At 37.8% G+C, this 19932-nt stretch overlaps 1 protein-coding gene across 1 annotated transcript; it reads left to right on the top strand.

The window, feature by feature from the left end:
* The first annotated feature begins 4839 nt into the window (after positions 1-4839).
* On the top strand, positions 4840-6904 carry LOC109213779. The gene is made up of 3 exons (XM_019377606.1): positions 4840-5155; positions 5209-5678; positions 5939-6904. Exons 1-3 carry the CDS (start codon positions 4840-4842, stop codon positions 6902-6904), a joined length of 1752 nt encoding a protein of 583 aa, XP_019233151.1.
* Positions 6905-19932: the final 13028 nt, after the last annotated feature.

Here is a 19932-nt window from a genome sequence, read left to right as displayed (position 1 = left end):
AATTGGATTTTTCTAAAAGACATAAGCTTCGTTTTCTCAAACTATTAAAGAGGATTGGCCTTCCTGGATAATTGCTCACGTTGACTTCTTGACTGTTTATCTGTCTGTGTGTGTTTATTTTGGAACGGGCCGAACGCCTCGGCAGATTAATAGATGCATCTATAGGCGCGCCGTCGACCCTCGGCAAGTGCACATTTATTTCTGTTGGAGCGGGCCGACGCCTCGGTATGATTTGCGCTTGCTTGAATTGCTGCCTGGAACTTAATTAAATTGTTATTGCCTTTCATGGCTTAAAAATATTCGGAATATATTTAAAAAGGAAATTCTGGGAAATTTCTTATAAAAGAATTAATTGACTATTTGTTTCCTTCTACTTGGACTAAAATCATGTTTATAGAATAAACCCACTGGTTAGCATATATATGTATTGAAGAAGAACCATTATTGGACTATTAGTAAGTGTCAGAGTTGACCATCTCGTCTCTACCCCTCCGGGATTAGGCGGGATACTTACTGAGTACACGTTGATTACGTACTCATACTACACTTCTGTGCATTTTTGTTGCACAGGTACATGATACTTTAGCGGCCTACTGGGCGCAGCAGCACGAACGATTCGGGGACTAGGTGAGTTGCAGTATGCGAGGCGACCCGTAGCTCTTTAAAGTCCCTTTCTAGTAACTGTATTTCTTTTCCGTCCATTGTATTCCGGACGGATGTAGTGTTGTATTTTATGTCCTTATCAGTAGTTGCTCATGCACTTGTGACACCGGGTTTCTGGGATGGTTTCAGTAAATCCTTGTACTAATTACTATTATTTAAATTTGAATTCAAGCAATGATCTTATTTTATGTAAAATGGAAAGAAAAACCTTAGATTTTCAAAAGTGTTAAAAGAGGAAGTAAGTGGCAATTTAGTTGGCTAGCCTGACAGCGGTGTCCGGCGCCATCACGACCCGTAGTGGATTTTGGGTCGTGACATTAAATTACTGGTACCTTTCCGCCCAGGATCATGTCATTTTGATACTTGTTTACTTAAACTATTTTCAAATCCTTTTTTTTAAACGATGTTTTAACAGTTCCCTCACCTTTACTTACTCAACTGTTTTCTTAGTTGTATTTCTGCAAGTCAAACACTCTTTGAATCACTCAGTTGTGGTTAAACCTTCTGCTAAAACTGATCTTTAAACTCGCGTCCTTTTAAGACCTTAAATGTGTTTGAGACGTGCTAATTACATGTTTACCTGTGAGGGATCTGTGAGCCTCTTATTTGCCTTTGTATGGTTCCTTTATGTGTAGTCCTACTTGTTATGTATGTCGCCTAGCATTTTGTCCTTTAAACCTAAGGGTTCAGCCTAGACCTTACCTTGTAGGAATAGTGGTCCTAAATACCCTCTAGGACTTATGGGACGAGACGGGTAATAGCACGCAATAAGCATTCGTGACCAATCCACACGTTTAAATAACCTTTGCGGGGTGGGAAGGGTAGAATATGGAGATGATGACCGATGCGCTAATATCACATGCGACCCCTATTTGAGGAGTGATTGCTGGGTATTGCATTGAAGTGATCCATATTAATCATAAACCTAGGACCCCTTTTCCTTTGTTTGTCTTTGTTTGCTCTCTTTAGAATCGTTTAGACCTTTCAAATCTCTGCTCTCTTTCTACTTACTTTCACAAGTTTCAATTTAATTTCAAGTCCTTATTTGAGCCTTGATTGATTATTTGTAAAGTCACAACATAGCATGGCCGGAAACCACACTAGTGGATCTTGAGGGGTGCCTAACACCTTCCCCTCGAGATAATTTCTAGCCCTTACCCGAACTCTGGTTTTCAAATTCAAAACCCTTAGTGTCCTAATGCACTTAATCATTAGGTGGCGACTCTTCAAATCCAAAAATCCAATTCCCAAACGGGAATAGAGTTGTCTTCCCGAATGTCGTAAACCCGATTTCACTTTTAGAAAAAAGGGGGTGTCGACAGGCACCATTGTTTGATTATCTTTGTTAACAGTATCAAATGGAACTATGTTGAGGATTTTTAAGAATTTAAAAGCTTCAAGTTGAATTGTCTTTATTTTGAAAAGAATCAAGAAAGGATTATGATTTGTTGATAAATTATATTTGACCGCTTCGCAAGTATATTTCACGAGCGGGGTAATTCTTTCTACTACTCTCATGGGAGCGGGCCATTCGCCTCGGCAGGTTAATAGATGCATCTATGGTTCGTGTCGTTCGACCCTCGGCAATGCACTGTTTACATTTATTTTGGATCGGGTCGAATGTCCTCGACAGAATTTGTGCGTGATAATAGAAGTGGAAGTTCCTTTTTATAAATGGTATAAATTCATTGTTTGAAAGATCATTGTTTTAAATGAAGGAAGTGATTTGAGTTCTTAAATATGGTGAAATAATTTTTCAGTTATTTCTTGTTCTGAGTGTTATTGTTATCTCTATATATCATGCTTAATTAGATGTTCATATTATCATATCGATTGGCCCTTAGTAAGTGTCGGAGTCGATCCGTCATCACTACTTCTTCGAGGTTAGACTAGATACTTACTGTGTACATATTTTTGTGTACTCACGCTACACTTTTGTACTTAATTGTACAGGATTTGAGGCAGGTGACGGTGTTGGTCGCCTTCACGGCCTATAATGGAATTGGATCGTGACACTAAAAGGCCCCAAAAAATATTAAGAGTATACTATATTGTTATGCATAACATGTAATATTATTTTATATAATAATTACTAATAAGAGATTTCAAGTTTTAACAATTTATTTTATATAATAATTATTTCAAAGTTAGTTCAAATCTGTTAGTCAGGAGGGATATAATTGAGTAATTTCAAGAGCAGAATATATGTAAATATTTTCGGAAAGGACAAGGGTAAATTTGACCACTTTCCCAAAAATTCACATTCGGGTTTGAGTCAAAATTAGGCGGGTTGAGTTAGACTCGTTTTTTTCCCATCTAGACCTGTTCATTTTAGTCCACTTTAATGTTGAGCGGCTTATTGACCTGCTCATTTATTAATTCATCACATTTTGATCTACCTAATTTTAGAACAAATTGCCCATTTCATACCCCTACTTGCCATAGTTAAAAAATAACATTAAAAGTACTTACGAGTTAAAAACGGATTAAAGAATTAATATCGATAAAAATAACCTCATGCGTTAAATATAAGTATTATGTAATTATAATTGTAAATAGGCAGGGTTAAATATTTTTGAAAATTAGCCATCATTAGGGAACACACAAAGATGTTAAGATCAATGGAAACTCTAATACCCGTTGTTAGAAACTCAAAGCAAAACTAAAGAAAGAATCCAAAGAATTAGATAATGAATGAAGACTCATTGGATGCTTCATTGGGATGATTCTAAAGTAGAATAGTCCGTCGCTAAATATAGGTAACTAAAGGAAATAAAACAAAATTATTTCCAAAGACCAAATAAATTTATATTTTTATTACTAAACCAAAAGAAAATGAAAATTCATAAAAGAGGGAAATTATGTTACTTTCCTTATAAATCCTAAACTAAAGGAAAGTAAATATAAAATTATTATTCCTAAACTAAAAGAAGATAAATGTTCTACCATTAATGTAGATCCTAAACTAGAAGAAACATAACTATCTTATAATATCTTTAAATGTATTTTAATAGTATTATTATTACACAAATCTTGATTATATTATATTTAATCCTAATATAATTACTAAAATTCTCTCAACTATTGTTATGTGAGCTAGAAGTACACTAAGTGGCTACTTAAGGGACTAAAGTATAAATGTTGTATTAGTTAGTTAAGAGGCGGTTAGTACTGTATAAAAGGGGACCACCTCCTTTGTAATGAGCTGAATTAAGCTCTTCTTGAAATGATCTCTATTTCTCTCATTTCCTCTCTTCTTCTTCTTCTTCTTCTTCTTCTTCTTCTTCTTCTTCTTCTTCTTCTTCTTCTTCTTCTTCTTCTTCTTCTCCATTTCTGTTGCATGTGTGAATTTCTCCACAATTAGTGTAGCTTTTATCATGGTATCAGAGCGGCGATCACAGATTCATCGGAATTAGAAAGAAATTTGTAGAATCGAAGCTTGACTGTGGCTCAACGGAACTCCGATCTGTTCAGCCATGGCCGAAAATGAAGTTGCTTCACTAGATCATAATCATCCGCTGTTTTTGCAACCCTCAGATACTCCTGGACTTGTTCTAATACCGCTCAAACTCACAGGGCCAGACAATTACGCACTGTGGAGCAGGGCGATGAAATTAGCACTCCGGGGAAAGAGTAAACTAGGGTTTGTAGACGGAACCTGTGTGAAAAGCACATATAAAGGCGCATTGGCAGAGCAATGGGAAAAATGCAATGCAATAGTTTTGTCGTGGATCGGGAGTACTATATCAAATGAGCTTATGCCAAGCATTGTCTATGCTTCAAATGCAAGAAAGGTATGGAATGATTTCCAGGAGTGGTTTGATAGATCAGATCTAACTAGAATCTATCATCTTTGGACAGCTATAGCGACATTGAGACAAGGTACTGATTTTGTAACTTTGTATTTTTCTAAAATGAAGGATTTATGGGATGAATTAGATATGTTGGTGCCTCTGTCTTCATATGACTGTGAGGAGGCTAGACCTTCAATTGAACATTTAAGATCACAACATGTACTACAGTTTCTTATGGATTAAATGAAACTTACAGTAACATAAGGAGTAATGTACTAGCAAAGAGACCTGTTGTGACTGTTAATGAAGCTTATGCAGTAGTTACTCAGGAGAAAGCCAAAGAGCCCTAGGAGTGGTAGATACACATAAGGAACCACTCACTATGTTATTAGGAAAAAGTGCAGATTTTAGAGGTAAAAGGCCAGGAATCATTTGTGAGCATTGTGGCTACAAAGGTCATCTTAAGGAGAATTGTTTTAAGATAATTGGCTATCCAGCAGATTTCAGGAGCAAGAGAAAAAACCAGACTGGAGGAGGAAAGGTCTATACCAACAGTGTGAATGTGAACAATGAGGAAAATAAGGTAGCAGCTGTTCAGGCGCAAGGGAATGGACAATTCTTCACTGAGGAACAGTACAAGCAGCTTGTTCAACTTTTGTCAAAGCCAGCAACACCCGAATGCTCTACTAACATGACAGGTATAGTTTCCTTATTGGCAATGTTGGTATGTGTGATTTTGATTGGGTAATAGATACAGGAGCAACTCATCATGTCACATACACTAAGGATATTCCGAGTAATATGAGAAGAACTTATGATCAAGGAAGGAGTGAAGTGCAATTGCCCACAGGAAATAAGGCACAAATAACTCACACTGGGGAAGCATCTATACTGGGAAATAAGACAGTTAAAAATGTCTTATATGTACCATATTTTAAATTCAACTTGTTGTCTATGTCAAAGCTCACCAAAGATCTCAGTTGCACAGCCACATTCTTTCCTGACTTCCGTATGTTTCAGGATCTTTACAGTGGCAGGGTGATGGGGATTGGTAGAGAACACAATGGATTATACTTGCTGAAGGAGAACATAACAGTAGTTGTAGCAGGTTTCTTGGTGAATAAAGGGGCTGAAAGTAAACTCTGGCACCTGAGATTAGGCCATGCATCTCTGAAGTCAATGCAGCATATTCTAGAATTGAGGAATAAAGTGGACATGCAGGTGCAAGAAAATTGTAATGTGTGTTCATTAGCTAGGCAGTGTAGGTTAAAGTTTCCTTCAAGTAATAGTAGCTCAGAGTGTTCCTTTCAACTCATCCACCTAGATGTTTGGGGACCTCATAAGGTACCCACATATGATAGAAAAACTATTTTGTTACCATTGCGGATGATTACAGTAGATATACCTGGGTATGCTTGATCCAATCAAAGTGTGAAGTGTTGGTTGTAATAAAGAACTTTCTTGTTATGATAAAAAATCAGCTTGGGGTTAATGTGAAAGTGTTGAGGTCTGATAATGGTAGTGAATTTTTTAATTCTCAATGCAATGAGTTGCTAGCATCTCTGGGAATTATACATCAGAGTAGTTGTCCATATACACCCCAACAGAATGGCACAGTGGAGAGGAAACACAAACATATCCTAGAAGTTGTAAGGGCACTAATGTTTCAAAGCTCGGTGCCAATGAGATTCTGGGGTGATTGTGTGAGGACAGCAGCATATTTTATTAATAAACTAACCACAAGAGTGTTGCAAAGGAAATGTTCATATGAAATGCTGCATAACAAACCAACAAAGATAGAGCACCTAAGGGTGTTTGGTTGTTTGTGTTTTGCAAGCAACTTACCAGGTGGTGACAAATTCAGTCCAAGAGCAAGAAAGTCAGTTCTTATAGGATACTCTAAGACACAGAAGGGGTACAGATTGTTTGACTTGAATGCTAGAAAAGTGTTCATCAGTAGAGATGTGTCATTCAGGGAACAAGTGTTTCCTTTCAAGGAAGGAACTCAAATCACTGAAGATTTATTTCCATGTGAGCCTCTCATACCAAATGATTCTTTACCTGAACACTCACTTCAGACCATCACTGAGGAATCAAACTCCTCCGGAGCACATGGTCAAGTTGAAGCAGCCCAGGCACCAGTCATGGAACCAACAGCTGCAGCAGACACTCAGACTCTGGATTCAATTGAAGATGCAGTAGATTCAGTTGACACTATTGATCCCACGGAGACCATTGATGTGCAGTCAGACACATATCCACTTCCAGGCCAGTCACTTACTGAACGTGTGGCTTCTGAAACAACTGATGTCAGAAAATCTAGCGGGACTACAAGGCCCTCCATGCGGCTGAAAGATTATGTTACAAGCTCAAACACTCAAAAACATCCTCATTGCATTTCCAACAATGTCTCATATTGTCATTTGTTAACACATTATCAAGCTTAATTGGGAATGTTCTCTGCAGCAGTTGAACCAAAAAGCTTTAAGGAAGCATGTCAGGACCCAAACTGGGTAGAAGCTATGTCACAAGAGATCAAGGCTCTTGAAGATAATGCAACGTGGAGCATTGTTGATCTACCGGCAGGAAAGATGGCTATAGGATCCAAGTGGGTGCTTAAGATAAAGTATAAAGCAAATGGGGAAATAGAAAGATACAAGGCTAGATTAGTAGCAAAGGGTTACACACAGCAAGAAGGGTTGGACTATCATGAGACTTTTTCTCCAGTAGCAAAGATGGTTACTATTAGAACAGTCATTAGCATAGCAGCCTCTAAAGGATGGGGTCTTTTCCAAATGGATGTGAATAATGCCTTCTTGCAAGGGGATCTATATGAAGATGTCTACATGGAACTGCCACAAGGTTTCCAGAGACAAGGAGAGTATAAGGTCTGTAAGCTACTTAAATCACTATATGGTCTTAAGCAGCTTCAAGACAATGGAATATCAAGTTGACTGAAGCTTTGGTGAAGGCAGTATCATCAGAGTGCTTATGATCATTCACTGTTCACTAAGAACACAACTTTAGACATTGTTGTTATCTTAGTATATGTGGATGACTTGCTTATTACTAGAAGTAGTGCAGAGCTGATAAAGGAAGCCAAGCAGACATTACAAAACTATTTTAAGGTTAAGGACCTAGGGGAGTTGAGGTACTTTCTTGGCATTGAAGTTTTGAGATCAAAGAAGGGGATACTCCTTACAAAGAAAATATGCACTCCAGTTGATATCAGAAGTTGGACTTGCAGGAGCTAAATCCATCTCCACTCCAATAGACCTTAATCAGAAGCTGACAACTATTGAGTATGATAAGCATGTAGGGGTAAATGGAGATGCAGAACTTGAGGACATAGGGAGTTATCAAAAATTGATTGGTAAATTACTTTACCTGACCATCACCAGACCAAACCTGAGTTTTGTTGTATAGGTACTCAGTCAGTTTATGCAGCAACCAAAGCAATCTCATTGGGATGCAGCACTGAGAGTAGTGAGATATGTAAAGGCAGCACCAGGCCTTGGGATTTTGCTTGAAGCAGGACCTATTGATACATTGTCTGCCTACTGTGATTCAGGCTGGGCTTCTTGTCCTAATACTAGAAGATCTGTCACAGGGTATTTCATCAAATTGGGGAATTCTTTACTCTCATGGAAGTCCAAGAAGCAACAGACTGTCGGTCGAAGCTCTCCAGAAGCTGAGTACAGGAGTTTAGCAGCAGCAGCTGCAGAAATCACATGGTTCCTAGGATTGCTTAAGGAGCTACATGTCCAGGTTTAGCAGCCAGTGTCCCTGCATTGTGATAGTAAAGCAGCTCTACAAATAGCTGATAATCCTATATTCCATTAACGTACTAAACATATTGAGATCGATTGTCATTTTGTGACAGAAAAGATCAAGAATGGGCAGTTGACACCACAATACATTTCCACTAATTTGCAGTTAGCTGATCTCATGACCAAAGGATTAGGGTCTTCTCAGCATCATTTCCTGTTGTCCAAGCTTGGGGTGCTGAATGTGTTTCAACCCCCAGCTTGAAGGGGAGTATTGTTATGAGCGCTAGAAGTACACTAAGTGGCTACTTAAGGGACTAAAGTGTAAATGTTGTATTAGTTAGTTAAGAGGCGGTTAGTACTGTATAAAAGGGGACCACCTCCTTTGTAATGAGCTAAATTAAGCTCTTCTTCAAATGATCTCTGTTTCTCTCATTTCCTCTCTTCTTCTTCTTCTCCATTTCTGTTGCATGTGTGAATTTCTCCACAATTAGTGTAGATTTTATCATCACCATTATTTTATGTCCCTATAAAATGTGAAGTTCTTCCATTAACATAACATCACAAACAACTTAAACATGGAGAGAAATATAGCCCATTTTCTTCTTGGCTTTCTATTTATTTCTTATTTCATGAATTTTTATCCAATAAAAAATTCCATACCCTCCTTGTGAGACATGCTCCTGCGTTGGCAATCAGTGCAAACAACCTGGAGATTCAATTCAATATGAGTGGCCGGAGTTGGTAGGAGTTGAGATCATGAAAGCCAAAGCCATCGTAGAAAGCACAAATCCTAATGTTACTGGCATGGTACTTACAGTTGATTGTTTTGTTACACAGAACGTGTATTGCAATCATGTGTGGCTTTGCGCCGATCAACATGGTCTTGTAAAAGTCAAGCCAAAGGTTGGGTCATAAAGGAATTAGATCTAATTTTAGATTGGAATTATCATTCTCGGTCTTGAAATATATAGCAATGAAAAAACAAGAAATGAGAAGAAAAAAAATCAAATAGCAATCGAACGTTGAATATATGATATTCACAACATCAACACTATCATTAAGCTATAGTCTAGAACGTCCAGGAGTATAAGAAAAATTCCTACATGAGAATTTATTTTATTTTAAAAGAATATAATAATATCCCTAACTTACAGTAAGAAGTAAAATCCTTCAATTATAAAACATAAATTAAGGAAAAAGTAAAAAAAAAATACAAGTATAACGAGAAAAATATTAGGGAATATTTTCACATTAGTATACACTTCTGTTGTTAAACTAAAGAGACCCTAGAATACTATCCTTCATCTTTATTTTTCTTGATAACACCATAAGGAGGCAACGCAATTCATTGCTATTTTCGTTAGATAATTCGATGAAATACTTCTACGCTATGTGATATGTTTTCAATCGACTTATTAATGATGAGTCAACTCATTTTATTTTTTTGTAACTTTCTTTTATGATCATGGATAGATACGTATAACATGCTATGTATGAATATAAGATCAAAATATAGTTGAATTTCAATTCTTTATGTGAATTTCTTTATCGAAGGATCGAGCACTTAGAGCATATCAAAATGAAATCAAGGTTTTGATAGCAACATAAACCCCCATAGTCAAGGCTCTTGAAGAGCTATTCTGGAACATGAAAGTAATTATACCTTTCCTTTGTTGTGCTTAGATATATAACCAAAAAGAGCAAAACTAGATAATACGAAGAGAATGAAAATAGTGTAATCCGCATAGTATAGTATGTTAGATATAATTTTAATGATGAAAATAATATATTTGCTCTTTGTATAGGAACTCTTGGATAGCATTCAAGATTGGAGAAATCAATCAGCAATGATCAAGGATCGTATGGATTGGTATACAAGATTGACGGAATCAATCAGAGGACATCAAGGAAACGAGTCGCGATTAAAGGAAGAAAATGATACAAGGCTAAACAAAAGGAATCAAATAAATCAAGTATACTGGAGATCCTGCCGAATATTCAATCAAGCGTCTAAATTTGGGAGAATCAAGACTCTGGGCTCACACACAAAGGAAAATCCTTACAGCCTCTCGTCCGAAAGAGCCTTCGCGGAATAGCCTTATTCTTGGAAAGAATCAATCTCTTTCCAAGGATCAAATCTCTTGGGTTGGCAAATCTTTCCAGAATTCAAGCCTCTCTCAAAGTATTTAAACTTGTAATCTCTCCTTAGCACATATACTTTGATCGAACCAAACACCCTCTCTTTGTTCTACAGCAAACAAACATTGTAGCTCAACTAAGATCTGGTGTAACAAGTTAGAGAAGAAAGAGAGAACAACACTGGTGAGGCATTGTATCAAAAGAGGCGAGTGATACAGGAACTAAGCTATCGGTGTAGATCAAACCATTCTCTCTGTACTCGAAGCAACTCATTCACTGAAAAGAACTCCCTTGCAACCCAAGGGGACTGGACTAGGATTCACACTGAATCCGAACCAGTGTAAAAAATTTGGTGTCTTTAATTCATGCATTTAATTTCAGCATCTTAAATTCTATTGTTACTGTAGTCAACTCATTACATCTAGTCGACTAATTGAAAAACTAGTCAACTAATAGCAATTAAGCTTAAAAAATAAACAATTCACCCCCCCCCCCCCTTGTACTTTCAATTGGTATTAGAGCAAGGCTCACATTTTTCTTTTGCTTAACAGCTCGTGAGAAAAGATCATGGCAAATCAAGTTATCGTAGGAGCACTCTTCCAGGAAGGAACTTCGCAAGTAAGGCCACCATACTTCAATGGACAATATTTTTCCCACCGGAAAGTGCGTATGGAGATATATGCAAAGGCATATGATGTTAACGTTTGGAGAGTCATCAAAAAGGGGAATTATCCTCTGCCAGCTGCCGCTCAACCACTTGATGATCCTGAAGATATAGACTCATATACAAACGAGCAAATGGCAGTGGTACAAGTCAACAATAAGACGAGAAACTTGCTTTATAATACTATAAGTGGTGAAGAGTATGAGAAAATCTCTAGCTGTGACACAACCAAAGAGATGTGGGACAAGCTTGAGGTTACATACAAAGGAACCAGCAAGGTAAAGGAAACACATATCAACATGTTGGTTCATGATTACGAACTCTTCCAAATGAAAGAAGGAGAGACTATTGAAGAGATGTTTTCCAGATTCAGCAAACTAATTAGCGATCTAAAAGCCTTCGGCAAACCATATTCAAGTGGTGATCAAGTTAGAAAGATTCTCAGAAGCCTACCAACTACTTGGCAGACCAAAGTAGCCACACTTGAATCTCAGGATCTAAATAAGTTATCGATTCTCAGAAGCCTACCAACTACTTGGCAGACCAAAGTAGCAACACTTGAATCTCAGGATCTAAATAAGTTATCTTATGATGAACTACGGGGAGAACTCATAGCCTTTGAGAAGACACATATTAAGAAAACTAATCAAGAAGAAAAAAAGAAAACAGTCGCATTCAAGGCCACAACTGAAATAGCTGAAAATGATATCGATGATGATCCTGAAGCCCTTCAAGAAGAAATTGCTATGATGTCAAGAAACATGGCTGGTTTAATGAGAAGATTCAGGAATACGAAAAGAGGAAGGATTCCACCTAGGCGATCCAGGCAATACAACGAACAGGATAAGAATGATGGAAAATGCTATGAGTGTGAAAAATTTGGACACATTCAAGCTGAGTGCCCAGATCTAAAAAGGAAAATTTCCAGAGGCTTTAACAAGAACAAATCATTTGGAAGTTGGAGTGATGAAGATAGTTCAGAACACGAAGAGATAGCAAATCTTTTCTTCATGACGATTCTGGAAAGCGAGATGAACAAATCTTCAGGATGTTGGACAGACGAGGACACTTCAGATGACGAATGCAAAGATAACAATGAGAACTGTTTCATGGCACGAGGTGAAACAAGCGAGATAAGATCTTATAACTATGAAAGATGCAATGAATTGCAGGATATTCTTGATCTAACTTTGAAAGAGTCTCAAAAAATGATGAAAGCTTAAGAGACACAATAAAGAAGTAAAAGACTGGAAGCTCAAACATGAAGTATGTGAAATTGAAAAAGAAGTACTTCAAGAAGAGTTTGAGGAATGGCAAATACAACTCAATGGCATGCGCAAATCCACCAGTAATAGTTCTATCAGGTCAAACCAGACGACTTACAAGTCAACTGGAGAAGGACCAGTCAGAACAAAATCCGCTAGTACTAACACTAATGAAAGACCTAAAAATGGGTCAGGAGTTATGTGTCACTACTGCAATAAAAGTGGACATAAATATTCTTTTTGTCACTTTCGTAAGTCAAATATTTCAGGATGGATTTGGAAACCCAAAAACAATCCTGAACCTAGTAGTACTAACCCACTAGGACACAAGCAAGCTTGGGTACCTAAAAGAAAGTAATCACTATGTTTTGCAGGAACACCACAGGAGAAGCCGCAAAGGAAAATGGTATTTAGACAGTGCGTGTTCCAGTCACATGACAGGTGTCACACCTCCTTTTTACCACCCAAGAGGGGGTATAAAGGAGTTTTTCTAATTTAAGTGACATTATTCGAAATGGGATTATTTTATTTAATTTATCAGAGTCACCACTTGGAATAGTTTATTTAGTGTCCAAGTCACCGATTTATTTTAAATCCCACAGGAAATTTCGACTTTATTCAAAAGTTTGCGAACCAGAAATTCTAAGTAAGGAATTCTGTTAACCCGGGAGAAGGTGTTAGGCATTCCCGGGCTCCGTGGTTCTAGCACGGTCGCATAAACTATTAATAATTGGCTTACTATCTGATTTACTTCATATTTTAACCGATTGTGCATTTTTAGCTTTATAACCGCTTTTAATTATTTATAACTGCTTTTAGGATTTATGGAATTATTTCTTCAATAAGTTACGATTGTCGTACACTTGCCGTTTTGGAACACACCGCAAACCATGCTACATGAAATGCACCCGCGATTCGTGACATGTTTATTTTATTATTATTCGAAGTTGTTATGATCGGGTTACATGAAATGCACCCCCGAATTTTGGAATTAGGTATCGTAACTATGTCATGAGAACCGTACCCATAGTCACGATGGTTTATTAATCGCACCGTTCATAAGTTGTATCTGCTGCTCTAAATCCACATGACCTTATATTACCTCAAGTGCTACCTCACATTTACTGTACATATTGAGCTTCCATATGATTGTATCAAGTATGAATTTTTACTTTAATTATGCAATCTAGAAATATGGAAATGTGAACAATAAGATGCCACAGATCCGAATATGGAAATTCCTTGTTCAACAAAACCAACTCGTAAAATGATCAAATCAAAAAGAATAGCGATCTTAAGAGTGCATATAGAAAAAAAGATATACAAATAATAGATACTTAAATCAGATGGCATATCAACAATCATTCACGTCTGAAACAACACATAGAGCAATCAAATCAGTAAAAGAGAGAATCACGGACGCATGTGAGAAAGAATTTGACAATGAAGCAACAAAAGCTTTATTTTGCGGATTAATAGGAAACAAACATGTTCTGGTTAAAACTTTAAACCAACAAGATAACAAAGACTAATTTATTCCAACAATGAACAGAGAAGAAAATATGCTCAAATAATCCATATGTATAAACCATAAAATCGTACTCAACTACCCATCACAATGAAAATCAAATCCATACATTAATCTCTGATATATCCGAATTTGAGCAAAGTTTATGGGACAGTACCTTTAAGAAGGACAGAAGAAAAAGAACACAGTGGACGTTGAATGATATGAAACTCAGCCAAGCAAAAAAAATCCACAAATATAGCAGGTACAGCAGCAACACAGTAACGAACCAAGGGAAGAAAAATTTGAATACAGCTTCAAGCCAAGCTCTACGACTCCATCGAGCTCGGAAATCCCTCTTTTTTTATTTCTATTTTTTTATTTTGTATTTTTGGAGTCCTTTTAGAAATCTCAGATCTGGATTTGATTCCGGATTTGGAGCTGTCTTTGGGTGTCATTTTTCGCTGGAATTTTGGTCAGTTTCATGGCCATTTGGGGCTGGTTTGGTGATTTTGAGATGGGGGCGTTTGTGTGAGCTGTTGCCGCCGGTTTTCTAGGCTGAAATGGGTCGTTTTGGGGTGGTCGTTACTGGGGTCTTGAAGGGAAGAGGATGGGGTTTGTTTTTTGTGTTCAATGGCTGCCTTCTCCGACTTAGGCGTTTTTTATTCTTTGTTTCAGAAGAAGCCGAATATTCAGGGCGGGGGGGACCTCTATTGTCAAAACGGGCTGGGTCTAAAAAGGGTAAGGTCTGATGTTTAGGTTTTTTGAGAGGAGGGGTCTGTTTTCCGCTGGATGAGGAAGATGAAGCCAGAAATGGCGTTGTTGGCTTAGAATGAGGAGGGTTCTGATCTTTTTTGTTGTCAAGAAGGGGAAAGCTGCGCCGTTTCTGAAGGGTAAAGGATCTGATAATGTGTGTCTAAAATCTAGGTCTAGGTCTTAATCAAAAAGGGAAGGGAAATGGGTATTGGGTTTTGGGCTTGAAGGGATTTGGGTCATGAATTTGGGCTAATTAACTTTGGCCCAATACACTAAACTAAATCAAAATCTTTTTTCCATTTTCTTTTTCTTTGATTTTAAAATCTAATAAAATCCTAAATTAATCCTAAATCAATCTAATTTGTAAAAATTAAAATTGTTTATCTATTAAAACAACTAATTAATTTAGAATTAAATAAAATACTACTTTCTAAAGACTAAAAGCTAAATATGTAAAAATAGCCATTTTATAATTTTTCTTAATAAAATTAATGCCTGCATGCAAATTGAACCTAAGATAGCATGAAATTAAAATGTGACAACTTTTTATGATTTTTCTATGATTTAACAAAAAATATTAAAAATGCATGAAATGCAACTAAATAAAGAAAAAACTTCTAACATCCCTTAAAAATTATTTTAGGTCTATTTTTTACGGAGTTATTTTCATGTAGGGCAAAATTAGGTGCTCACAGCTGCCTCTTTACTCGGAAACATGAAGAGTTTTCGAGCAAAGATAAAGTGAGCAACTACGAGCATTTTTTTCCCCGTTTGATACTCCATTTGAAGCATTTTGAAAAAGTTTGACCCGAACCTTGCTTCGGAGGTTGCCTACATATCCTTGGCTATAAAGGAATCAAGTCGGTGTAGTTCTGGAAGTTTTGGTAGCTGGGACTACCGGGAAACTGTGATTTCACTGCTGTTGCTGCTGTTTCTGCTTGCTGAGCTCCTTATTACACCAAAATGAAAGATGAAAAGCTAAACTAGCTAAGCCTATCAACTACGAGTTACAAGATCCCTATCTATAAACCTTCTAAATCTTGATCTTGAGTCTTGGCCAGTTCTTCCTGCAGACTCTGATCTGAATCTTGATGCTCGTTAGCTGCAAACGCTGGTTCATTCTTCTTCAGCTTTTCAGATCAAGGCGGGACATGCAAAGCTTGTGACTTCAATCATATCTTGGGCAGTCCGCATCTTTTCTCCGCTTCTAGACTTAGAGTTCAACTTCTTTTCCTGTTTTTCTTTTCTTTTATTTGGGTTGAGACTTCTTCTTTTGATCATGTCAAACCTTGTGCCTCAGGGTGAAAACCTGTTCAGGCACCAAAGCAAACAAACGAATGAAATTTTCTGCCCCAGTTTTCACTAGGAAAATTTCATGAGTTATTTGTAACAAAAATCTAAACTATTTCTTTATTGAAAGCAATTAAAAGTCGGGGTTGGTATACCCATGAGAAAAAGAGATTAGGGAGTGGAGCCCTATATCTATAATGAAATCAACTAAGGATCGGGGCCCCTAAGATGGAAAGGTTACCAGGTTATGCTGGAAAAATGACCGGGTTATGCCGGGAAAGAAAAAAGGTCCTCGAGTTATACCGGGAAAGAAAAAGGATCCTCGGGTTAATGACGGGAAAGGAAAAAGGTCCTCGGGTTATGCCGGGAAAGAAAAAGGGTCCTCGGGTTATGCCGAAAAAAGAAAAAAAGGTCCTCGGGTTATGCCGGGAATCAACTAGGGAGTGGAACCCTATAATGGAAAAGACTACCAGGTTATGCTAGAAGCGACTGGGGGATGGGGCCCTATGTTGGAAAAGCGACTAGGGAGTGGGGACCCTATGTCTAAAATAACTTCAACAAGGGAGTGGAGAACTTATGTTGGAAAAGCGACTAGGGAGTAGAGACCCTATTTCTAAAATAAAATCAACTAGGGAGTGGAGACCCTATGTTGGAAAAGCAGACTAGGGAGTGAAGACCCTATGTCTAAAATAAATTCAACTAGGGAGTGGAGACCCTATGTTGGAAAAGCAGACTAGGGAGTGGAGACCCTATGTTGGAAAAGCATACTAGGGAGTGGAGACCCAATGTCTAAAATAAATTCAACTAGGGAGTGCAGACCCTATGTTGGAAAAGTTACTAGGGAGTGGAGACCCTATGTCTAAAATAACTTCAACTAGGGAGTGGAGACCCTATGTCTAAAATAAATTCAACTAGGGAGTGGAGACCCTATGTTGGCAAAACGACTAGGGAGTGGAGATCCTATGTCTAAAATAATTCAACTAGGAGTGGAGACCCTATGTTGGAAAAACGACTAGGGAGAGGAGACCCTATATCTAAAAATAAATTCAACTAGTGAGTGGAGACCCTATGTCGAAAAAGTGACTAGGGAGTGGAGACCCTATGTCTAAAATAACTTCAACTAGGGAGTGGAGACCCTATGTTGGAAAAGTGACTAGGGAGTGGAGACCCTGTGTCTAAAATAAATTCAACTAGGGAGTGGAGACCCTATATCTAAAATAAATTCAACTAGGGAGTGGAGACCCTATATTGGAAAAGTGACTAGGGAGTGGAGACCCTATGTCTCAAATAATTTCAACTAGGGAGTGGAGACCCTATGTTGGAAAAGCAGACCAGGGAGTGGAGACCCTATGTCTAAAATAAATTCAACTAGGGAGCGGAGACCCCGTGTTGGAAAAAACATAACTAGAGATTGGGGACCCTAGGCTACTATTTTTTTTATTTTTTTATTATTAATTAATTATTTCATGGAATGGGTGAATGCGGTAAAGAATTCTTGGAGGGGACTTCCCTTTTGGATTGTTGCCGCAAAGTTGTTTCTAGCTCTTGCGCAATTTTCTTTTTGGTCGCACTTGCTTCTTGCATGGTTGCTTTGAATTACACCTGTTTTCCTGTTTTTTCAAATAAAGAACAATTGTTAGTTTGAAACGGTGGTTGGTTTTGTGGCCTTGATTGTCTTGATCTTGGCCCAACTATTTGATGAAGATTTCAACTGCAACTGCTCGTTCCCTGAGGACCAATTTCATTTCTGACCCTGGAGAACCTCTAGCTTTTTCAGACTTAACGGTTGGTCACGTGGAACTCAACCTTTTCGAATTTATTTTGCCTTTGTAGGCCTTTCACTTCTGACTCGTTCTTTTTCTTTTCTCTTTTTTTTCCTTTTTTTTTTTTTTCCTTTTTTTTTTAACTTCGGAGCATTGGGGAAGTTTTGGCTCATCAAACTTTGTCGCAACGGCTAGTCGGACTTAGCCCTTTCGAACTTTATTTCGCCTTCGTAGGCCTTTCATTTCTGGATTCTTTCTTCCAACTTCAATTTCAGAGCATTTGGGGTACCTTGGCTTTTCAAACCTTTGCCGAGACGGTTAGCCACGTGGGACTTGATCTTTTCAACTTCATTTGCCTTTATAGGCACTTCAATTTGATTTTCTCCTTCCGGGAGTTTTGAATTCGAAGCATCGGCCGCCATAGCAAGTCGAGGTCGACTTGATGCCCCTGACGAGACTGGGTGCCTTTTTGCATATTAGGTTGTATCAAATGAGAACCCTGTAAATCAGTCTTACCATCCTTTCTTTGTCTTAGTTTCGGAACAGAGTTAGACCGAAAGGGATTCAAAGAAAACAAACAATGGAATGGAGAATGAGTTTAAAACAAGAAGTGTCCCTTTCGGGGAAAGGAAAGAAGGACTTATCTGGAGTACATGCGGACTTCAATGAACATGACATGCTTTTTGGAATGGATGCCTGATCCGTGCAAACCATCCGACTCTCAGAAATTCATCACAACTTTTGCCTCAAAATCGAGAAACCTTGCCAGGACTCTATCGATGCCGATGGCTGTAAGGATCTTCTTTTCGATTAGTGGCGCCCTTTGTGGATTTTCACTAGCGGACCACTCTCATTTCTCTTCTCACCATCGCGTTATAGTGCTCTTTGCGAGTTTTCACTAACAAGACTCTCTCATTTCTAGTTTCTTTGCTTACTGTCGCCTCACGGTGCCCGTGTGGGTTTTCACCAATAAGACTCTCTCATTTTATTTCTCTCGTTTGGTTGTATCAGATCCAAGTAACTGTATCCTCCAATTTTGAACATTTTTACCGATTGATCGGAAGGACTTGAACAGGATTTGGGTAAAAAGGATTTGGACTGAATTACAGCTTTGGAACCATTCAGGCGGGATCATTGCTGAACCATTATAACATTTGCCCAGTTTCAACTTTTGTGGGGAATGTGGATTTTTATTTTAGTGTGACTAAACCTAAGAGACAGGCTGCCTACGTATCCTTTCGGAATCAAGTCGAACGTAGTTCAGGGAAACATTGTTTTTGATTTTCTTTTGTTTTTCTGTTTTGTTTTCTTTTCTCTTTCTTTTCCTTTCCTTTTCCACTTCTTTTATTTTCATTTTTCATTCATTTTTTTCTTTTTCTTTGTCTTTTCGTCCTCTTTTTTTTGTATCTTTCTTTTACTTCTCTTTTTTCATTTTTTTTTTCATTTTTTTCAATAACACTTTCAGTTTTCAAAGAGGGTAGTCGAAGAAAAGTAACCGGCTCAAAGGGTTTGCAAAGGGTTGATAGTGTTTGGATATCGAGAATGAAAGCCTTCGTCATCCCAACCGGAGAATATTAATATTGTATGGAGGATCAATTATAGTACCTTTTGGCTGCATTTTCAATGACAGTTGCTTCAGGGACATTTCCTTCAATGTGTCCCAAGTACAACGCACTCTTTTGACAGTACTCTTGTTGCAATGTATGGACCTTTCCAATCTGGAACTAATTTTTCTTTAGCTGTTCCAATTCTTTGTTTTATTTTCTCAAACTTATCTTCTTTGCATTCTGAGCCTTGATTCATTATTTCGAAGTCTGACAGCGTTTTGGGATCTGGGCATGAAGTCCGCAAGCATGTCATATTATCAAAATCTGCATTTAACAGAACTGAAAAGAGGATAATAAAAAAAGACAAATTAAAAAAGAGACATCCTTGGAAGAATTTCATTTGATTTTTTTTATGATGATTTTTTTTGAATTTTAAAGATAGAAGGGTTTACATCGGAAAGTAAGACAATAAAGTAAAACATCCGGATCACACCCTAAGATGATCCAGATGCAGAAAGGATAGCAAGACTGGCTACTGAGATTCCCGTCTAATGGAGAACTTTCATGCTTGGCGATCGTTTTTTGGCTTTTCTTCTGTCTCGGCAATGGCTGCAATAACCTTCAATGCCGGATCAAATTCCTCATCTTCACAAATCGTTCCGACTATTGGCCCAGTGTTCTGAGCAGGCAACAGATTGTTCATCACATCGGGAGCTTCTTCATCCTGAAAAACGATTCTTTCAGCTTCAATCAAGTCTTCAACTGCCCTTTTAA

The sequence above is a fragment of the Nicotiana attenuata genome, unplaced genomic scaffold (genome assembly GCF_001879085.1).
Source record: "Nicotiana attenuata strain UT unplaced genomic scaffold, NIATTr2, whole genome shotgun sequence".
Taxonomy (NCBI): domain Eukaryota; kingdom Viridiplantae; phylum Streptophyta; class Magnoliopsida; order Solanales; family Solanaceae; genus Nicotiana; species Nicotiana attenuata.
Note: the sequence above shows the minus strand (reverse complement) of the source record. Positions and strands in the feature narration are given on the sequence as shown.